Consider the following 9,025-nt stretch of genomic DNA (forward strand, 5'->3'; position numbering starts at 1 on the left):
CTTAATAACCTAGGACAGACACTGGAGGACCAAATTTGTGAAGAGGACCTAAAGCTGGCTTGATGTTGAGTTCTAGTTTTTACTTGGCTTTACAGGGACTTTTAGATTAAGCACCTCACTTAGGCTCTTTCAGCATGAACTGTATAGTCTAAAATTGCATCTAGTGCCTACTAGCTGCTACCGCAGAGTAACTGTTTTTGAGTAAACCTATTATGTATCATGAGAATTAGATCCATTAGAAGTTTCCATTGCTGAGAGGAAAAGTAATGAGATAATTTTCTTTTGCCCAAAACAGAAAGTATATTAATGATCTCTCTCTGTAAAGTGCTACTTGTTTTCTTTCTCCTCTGAGTTTCGAACCAATTCAAAACAGACCCTGGTGTCAGGGATATAAATCTAAACATTATTACAAATATAGCTGGATTAGAAAATGCAGCTTGGATCTGCGGCCACATAGAATCCCCTATACCTTTGCTTTGAGTTGAAATAACGCAACCCAAATTGCAGGTCTCTTCTGATCAAATAATAATGGCATGATCTGTATTAGTTTTCTATGCTGCATAACAAATTGTCACAAACTAAGTAGCTTAAAACAACATAAATTTATTATCTCACCATTTCCATGGTCAGAAGTACAGGCAACAGCTTAGCTGGGTGCTCTGCTTGGAATCTCAGAGAACTGAAATCTAGACGTTTGCTTGGCTGTGCCTCTTTCTGAAAACCAGGGCTGTCTTCCAAGCTCATGGCTGTTGGCAAAACTTAGTTCCTTGTTCCAGTAGGAACAAGGTCTCCATTTTCTTGCTGGCTATCAACCAAGGACCACTGTCAACACTCAGAGGCTGTGCTCAGATCCTTGCCACGTGGCTGTCCCTATAGGCAGTTCACGACATGGCTGTTGGCTTGCTCAAGGCCAGCAGGAGAGCATCTCTCTGATTTCAAATCTTTCCCTTCAGAGGTGACTGGACTCTCTTTTAAAGGACTCACCTGATTATGTCAGGCCCACTCAGGATAGTGTTCATCTAACTCAAAGTCAACTTATTAGGGACCTTATTAGGCACCGTTGTAAGATCTCTTTACTTTTACCATGTAATGTACCCTAATCACAAGAGTGAAATCCCATCATATTCACAGAGGGGATTATACAGAACAAGTTCAGCAGGAGGTGGTGATCTTGGGGTTCTCCTTAGAATTCTGCCTACCACAGTATGTAAGATGCCTTGTTTGGCAAGCAGGATGTTGGACTAATGTGATAATCTTTGGTACTTCTTGAAGAGGACCAAGTTTAATAATGGCTAAAACCAAGTTTTAGAGGGAAGTAATGGCTGAGAATCAGTGCTCTTTTCTTTTTTCACATAAATAATACTGAGAACATAATTTTTGACATCAAAAAAGTTGTTTTGCACTAATTCTAGATTCATTGTCCGGTCCCTCCTCTATACATTTTTCAGCTGCTTATGATGATAATGCTATATATCTAGTGTGTCATTATTTTTAAAGTGCTTCAAAAGTCAGCAGGCTGTAACATATTTAAGTAGTCATTAAATGATGCTTTAGAGAGCTATTTATTGACATGAAAAGATTTTAAAATATATTTTGAAGTGAAAAAGCAGGTTGCAAAAATTATGTGTACAATAATTACATGTTTATTACCACTTTAGGTAGGTAGGTAGATAGAAAGAAAAGTGGAAGAAGAAAAGGAAGAAAGGATAAAAGAAAAACAAGATATTAATAAAAATTAGTAAATTTCTTTGTGTTTACCTTTATTTAAAATTGTTTTTTACAAAAATTACTTGTGTAATAACAATTCATAATTCTTAACTAAAGAACAAGAAAGCTTGCTCCTGGTGGATAAGAGAGAAGAATGAGCATTTTTCATGCCATATAACTATCTTGGCTTCCTGAGCTAATATAATACTGTAAATGCTGGTTTTGTAGCTTTTTAGTTTTGGAAAGAAAGATTAAAATACATTATGATTTTCGTTGTTGCTAACTGGAGAACTGGGATGAAATCAATAAAATGAAATTCAGTGAAGATAGGTAATGTGGCCCACTAAGGGAGAATAATTAAATGCACAAATATAGCATAAGGAAATGCTGAACTGGCAATGGTACCACAAGGAAAGAGCTGGTGGTTATGAACAGTAGGTAATAAATTGGGTATGAGTCAATAATACAGTAATACAGAGTGTTATTTAAAAAGAGTAAATGCTGTGGAGAACTGGGTTGTAGTCATAAAATATTGTCCATAAAATGCGTCAGAGCTTTACAGATTGCAAAGAAGCAACTAATAAAATATATTTTCATAAATGCCAAGGTTTGGGAAAAAAGGATTAGATGATTATGGCTTAAATTTACAAAATTTTAATGTGTCTGGACCAAAACATAATAACACTGAAAGTCCAACAGCCTAGAACAATTAAAATATTTTTTTAAAAAAGAGAGAAAACCTTTAGCTCTTAAATCCATAACAGATTGAAAACTTCTAACTTGTAGTCAAACGTGATCGACTACCGTCTCTTTAAAAGCAGACTTACTTCCATTTTGAGTATCTGTCTTAAGTGGAAGCACAAACATATATAAAAACCGAAAAATCCTCATCCTAAATTAATTTTGGACTATGACCATCTAAAATATTGAAAGTATATATTATAATTTTGTACTTTAAGTTTACAATTTTATGCGAATCTATATTGAGCATTTAAAATATAAGCTTTGCCATAATTTCGTACCAAATAGATGTAGGTGGAAGATTTTATATTGCCCTTGAGAGTATATATGCCAAATTGAAAGACCACCACAAATATTTAGGAATCATATATTAGCAGGTAATTTGACCTGCTAAAAAATCTATAGCTGCACTGATAAAGTATATACATTATGTATAAAAATTGCAAAAGATGGCTAGCAACTGCTAATGTGGGCTCTTAAGATTATTTCAGAAGCTGTGTTATGATACATGATATTCCTGAAAGCTTTTGCAAACCAAATCCTCCACTCTGTTCTTGTGAATATATTCAATGTCTTCACTTTCTAAACAACAAAACATATTAGAGATTCCAGTCCCTTTCCACAAGAATACATTCTGCACATCCTTGCTAGAACAAGAGTTTGGTTCCTAAAGTACTATGAGAAATGGACCAAGCACAGGATTTGGAGTTAGAAGATATGGTCCTAGCAGTACCAACTAGCTCTATGATTATGAGCTTGTTACTTCTTTAAGTCACAGCTCACAGGGTTGTTGAGGATAAAGCACATTTGACATGTAAACTGTTATGAGAGTTATAAAAGGTGGTCATTATTGCTACCACTCCATTGCTCAAGAATTTGTGGCATTTCCCTTTTTGTTTTCTCTTTACTTTTTAAAATTACAAAATAACCCATGTCCACCAATCTGTCTTGTATGTATCTTGTATGACACAAGATTATCTCTTGAATGTTCTTGTATGATATCCAAGCCCTTCAGCCTTAGTTTCAAATCAAATCAACATATATTGAATTCCTACTGTATACCAGATGTGGTCAATGGAAGTTGAAATGTGGTTCCTCTCTCTGAGGTGGAGCTCATGCTAGAGCTGATGAGATGATATATAAGTCAGTGGTATCAGAATACCATCAAAAGATAAATAGTTCAAGATCTAAAGAATAGCTTACACTGTACCTATACAGTTGACCCTTGAACAACTCGGGGGTGAGGTGTGCTGACCCCCTGGGCAGCTGAAAATCTACAAAAAATTTTGACTCCTCCAAAACCTAACTACTAATAGCCTACTGTTGACCAGAAGCCTTACTGATAATATAAATTCTTGATTAACATATATATTGTATGTTTATGTATTATATATACATACAAGAAAGTAAGCTAGAAAAAAAGATTAAGAAAATCATAAGGAAAAGGATACATTTACAGTACTGTACTGTATTTATAGATACTATAAGTTTATGTCATCTGTTTACAAAATGAATCATTTAATACCTACTTCAATATTGTATTATATGATACAAAACACTGTAGATGTTAAATGTATTGCTAACACTAGACATCAGAAATGAAAAAATATATGAAAAAGCAATTCATATTTATTTACAGGTATAAAGATTCATGCATTGAAAACAAAGCAGCAGCAATAGGATTGCTTTATGGTAGCCTAGTGTAATCAATATGATTGCTTCATGGTAGGCTAGTCTATACAGTAATGACTGAATCATTATTAAATTTTTATGGCATACAGTATTATAGCCATATTCATAGTACAATATTGGAAACATTGTTTACTTTAAAAAAAAACACTTACCTGTGATGATAGGCTGATACGCAGTCTCTCCAATTATGAGGAAGAGGTATACTGAACAGTAATATAATTCTTTGAAAGCAAAGTTATAAAACAGTAAGAAAACGAACACATTTTTTATGTTAAATATCACTCATCTTATGCCTATGCAAGTAAGGGTAGACTAGTTACTATATATATTTTAAGCATTCATGACATACCTTACTTTTTCTTAATTTTTTTGATATTTCTAAACTATGTGGTTCGTCTGTGAGTTTTTTCAAATAGTTGCAAATCTCCCCAAATTTTTCCAATAATTTACTGAAAAAAATCTGCTTATAAGTGGACCCACTCAGTTGGGTGTTGTCCAGGGGTCAACTGTAGTCCCCCCTCCACATTACCCAGTCTCTTTCCTGCTCAATGGAGTCACCTTATTTCTCATGATTTCCTTTTTATATTGACCTTCAATTTTGAGAAAGTTAATCTGCTTGCCTTTCCCATATACTGTTTCCATGTATTCATCTCTGTACCTTTGAATAAGACATATCCACCCCTTTATCAACTTCGTCACCTGTAAAAGGTTACTTCTTCCAAAACACAGCTCACAATTAGCTGATATATATATCACCTGCATTTGTAGGGCGTTTTTTGTTTTGTTTTTTTGTTTTTGCATGTGCTCCTTTTTATTGGCATTTGTTTTTCCTAGCTGGGTTATAAGTTCTCTGATAACATAATATCTGGTTATTAATAGATACTTAATAACTTCTAATTAAATAAATGAATGAATAAATGTTGTTAGTTGATTGCTAAATTTTATACCATAACCGAACATTTTTATTAACAGTCTTATGATTTTAGTGGAGGAGGGACTAATCACTTATTTAGAGGCTTCCTATGCATCTAATAATTATGAAGTACTCTTTTGAGGTTAAAGAAAAATTCTTTTGACTGAAATATATTTTATTAGTCTCTCTAGGTCACTCAAATAATTTAAAATTATAAATTTAATACATTGTCATTATAAAAGTTTATAAAATGAGTCAACAAATAAAAATGAAAATCACCTCTAATTCTACTACTCAAAGAAAACCATCTAACAATATTAGACACATATTGCAATCTGATTCTGTATCTTTTGGGGGAGGGGCACTGAGCACTTTATCATAAGAATTCTCCTGTGTTATTAGTCTCAGAAAACACTATTTTTATGACTACAAATTTCCTTAATGTATCTAGAATTTAATTTTTGCTGAACCTTTAGTGTTATTCCAACTTCCCTCCCACTTTTCACCTTATAAGTAAGTCGGTATTGCAGTAACATTATTATGCAATAATCTGTGCCAATGTTTCTATTTCATAGAAGGGACTCTTAGAGCTATTTCTGAATCAAAAAGAGTTAACATTTAAAAAATCTAATAGAAAGTGCCAAATTGCCTTCAAGAATGGACAGTTTAGACTCCTCCCAACAGAACAATAAGAATGGAAATTTCACTCTATTTTCATCTTGGGCCATACTTTAGCAAAATAAATCCAACAAAGGAGTTGGGGAGTGACTTTGGAAAAATAAGAAAACCTCAGCATTTCTTCTAAAAGCTTGGAAGTCTTTATTATGTTTGTCTAAATTTTTAGGCTCTGCTTCTAATAATGTCATTTGCTTCTGTGTCTAGATTTTCTATGCAGTTCATGCCTTTCAGGCACGGAGTGACCATGAACTCAGCCTTCAGGAATACCAAAGAGTTCATATACTTAGATTTTGTGACCTAAGTGGCAACAAAGAGTGGTGGTTAGCTGAAGTTCAAGGGCAGAAGGGCTATGTTCCAGCTAACTACCTTGGGAAGATGACTTATGCTTAAGAAAATAAGCCTTTGACTTTTATCTTCTGGCAAGTTGTTGACTGACTACCTCATAAAACCGACATTACAAAATGTTGACCTAGAAATCAAGAAACCTCCAAACTACATGAACTGATACCATACCAGGTTTTAAGGAAGACTGTACTTCCAAACAAGATTATTTCAAAATGTATTATGAAGAATACATGTTGAAGGAAACACTAAACAAACAAATAGCAAAACAGTCAAAGCTCCAACTATCAACTACTTAAAAGTGATCTTCTGAAAGGGTAAATATTCTTTATCGTCATGAAAGGTTGGATTTAAGGACAAGGTTTTTTCAATTTACTGTATTTTATTTTTCTGTATTATATATTTTGCCTTCAATGTTTTTGTTTTTCATATTCTCTCTTTTGCACACGCATGCAGATATATACATACACACAAATATATACCATATACATTACATGGTTTACACACATATATGTGTACTATATGGTATAGATTATATACACATATGCATGAACCAGGGAGTGTACTAAAGAGACCTAAGAATAGAAATTGTATACTTAATTAACAGTCAACTAGAAGTCTGATATGGACCCTCTATTTTCTTTTTTTGGCCACACGGCACACCACAGGGCATGTGGGATCTTAGCTCCCCAACCAGGGACGAAACCTGCGCTCCTGCATTGGAAGCGTGGAGTCTTAACCACTGGACCACCAGGGAAGTCCCTGGACCCTCTCTTTAATGTAAGTTTCGAACTTAAAAAAAGAAACTTGAATAACATAATAGTGATAACATTTACTGAATGCATACCACGTGCCAGACATTGTTATAAACACTTTATATGTGGTAACTTATTTGATACTCACAACATTATGAGGAAACTGTTGCCTAAAGAGGTGAAGTAATCTATTTAGCCCAAGTCACACTGCTAGTAAGTGGTAGGGCTGAAACTCAAACCCAGGTCTGGTTCTGCGGTCCACATCCGTAACCACTACATGGTATACATTTACTATGAGCAAAGAACATAGTGATAAAAGTAATGAACATTGATGAGGACCATTTTCCTCTTAGGTCCATATTTAAGTATTGAGAAGTTTTTCAAAATCAAGGGCTATAGGAACTTCCATGATAAGCCTAGAGAAAAGGAAGCACGTAGGTTTATTATTTTTATTTTTTGCTTAAACATTTTTTTTTTTTTGCGTTATGCGGGCCTCTCACTGTTGTGGCCTCTTCCGTTGCGGAGCACAGGCTCCGGACGCGCAGGCCCAGCGGCCATGGCTCACGGGCCCAGCCGCTCCGCGGCATGCGGGATCTTCCCGGACCGGGGCACGAACCCGTGTCCCCTGCATCGGCAGGCGGACTCTCAACCACTGCGCCACCAGGGAAGCCCTGCTTAAACATTTTTTAAAGTATAATTGTTTAAAAACTATCCTACGTGATCAGTAATGATACTTTAATGAGAAAATATTTTTGGATCACTCAATCATGTAGATAATGAATGGGGAATGTGTGTTCCATGTTCTGAGCTAAGATGTAAATAGTTTTAGTTGCTGATTAGTACTTAGACCAGGTAGGCATTGAGGATAACATCTGCTGTAACACAATGTCCCGGAACACTGAACTTTAATTTAGGAATAGCTCAGAACTGTCCCCTAAGATTTCAGGCATATTTTGTCCCAAGATATTTTATTGAACTAAAGATGCTTCTTTGAAACAGAAAAAAGATTAAATTTGACTTGGTGGTTTCCTTTAAACACCAAAATAAGGTGGATTTTCATTGTCCATATAAAATGTGTTAATACACTAAATTTTAAGATTAAAATTACTTTCAAAGATTTGATCTCTATAATATATATCGTTACATATATTACTGAGGAATACGAAAAACAAATGAAGAATGCTGCTTCTCAGAGAGCTGTTGACTTTAGCATACATATGACATGTATAACCACAGAAATTCATGATAAGGCTTTACATGACAGAAAAATTTATATTTTATGATATTGTTTCTAAAATTCTTAATTTAAACCTGGACTTATAAAGTTCTACTTATAAGTTGTTTCTGCATAAAATTTTTTTTGATGAATAATTTGCACAATTTATTTTGCTTAGTGAGTTGTATGCTACATCATTTAATTGATTTAGAAAATAGAAAAAAATGTATATATTGGATTTATATATTAATTTATGTTACCATGCTTATTGTTAAGTATTTTGAATATCACCCATGGAAAGGCCCCATATTGGAGCCAGCAAAATGTCCAGTGCCTGTCTTCACTACAGAAGGAGGCATATTTCTTTTATTTTTAAAACTTTTTTTTATTGGGGTATAGTTGTTTTATACATAAAATATTTTTTTGAGTTGGGTACCAAAAGAAGACTGGACATACAGGGACTTTTTGTCTTTTAACTTGTGCCAACTATAAATATACCCAACCCGTGGGGAATTTTTATATAATTTAAATTAACTGTGACCTAAAAACTCCCCCCACCACCCCCAAAATGAAGCATTATAAAAGTAACACATATCTGCTTTTCTGGCTGATATAAGTGACTAGATGTATATGAGAAGTTTTGTCTACCTGTGTGGTCTTAGGATTGATGCTTCCAGTCTGACCTTACAAGACACCACACCACTAAAATCATAGCTGCAGTTAGTTGCTGAGCAAGAGTTGTAATGAAGCCACCTTCTGCAGTCCCCCACCATTGTGCAGAACATCCATTACATTGTTGCTATTTTAAAAATACAACCTACATTTCATATGCCATTTAGGTTTTTTTTTTAAACATTATGCGATACATTTGTTTTCTAAGTATGTTATTTCAAATCAAGTAATTGTAATTTTGAGGTCAGGAATTATTTTGTTGGGTCTAAGGGAAATAAAATCCCAAGACAGTTATGATGTATATAAGTC

At 34.3% G+C, this 9,025-nt stretch overlaps 1 protein-coding gene across 1 annotated transcript in view; it reads left to right on the forward strand.

Annotated features, from left to right (window-relative positions):
• The window catches only part of ARHGEF38 (Rho guanine nucleotide exchange factor 38), a 154,208-nt gene extending 148,087 nt beyond the window's left edge, over positions 1 to 6,121 (forward strand). Inside the window, exon 14 of the mRNA XM_060147371.1 lies at positions 5,936 to 6,121. Coding sequence (XP_060003354.1) covers positions 5,936 to 6,121 — 186 coding nt within the window. The remainder of the gene's footprint in view (positions 1 to 5,935) is intronic.
• Positions 6,122 to 9,025: the final 2,904 nt, after the last annotated feature.

This window comes from Lagenorhynchus albirostris, chromosome 4, assembly GCF_949774975.1.
Source record: "Lagenorhynchus albirostris chromosome 4, mLagAlb1.1, whole genome shotgun sequence".
NCBI lineage: Eukaryota > Metazoa > Chordata > Mammalia > Artiodactyla > Delphinidae > Lagenorhynchus > Lagenorhynchus albirostris.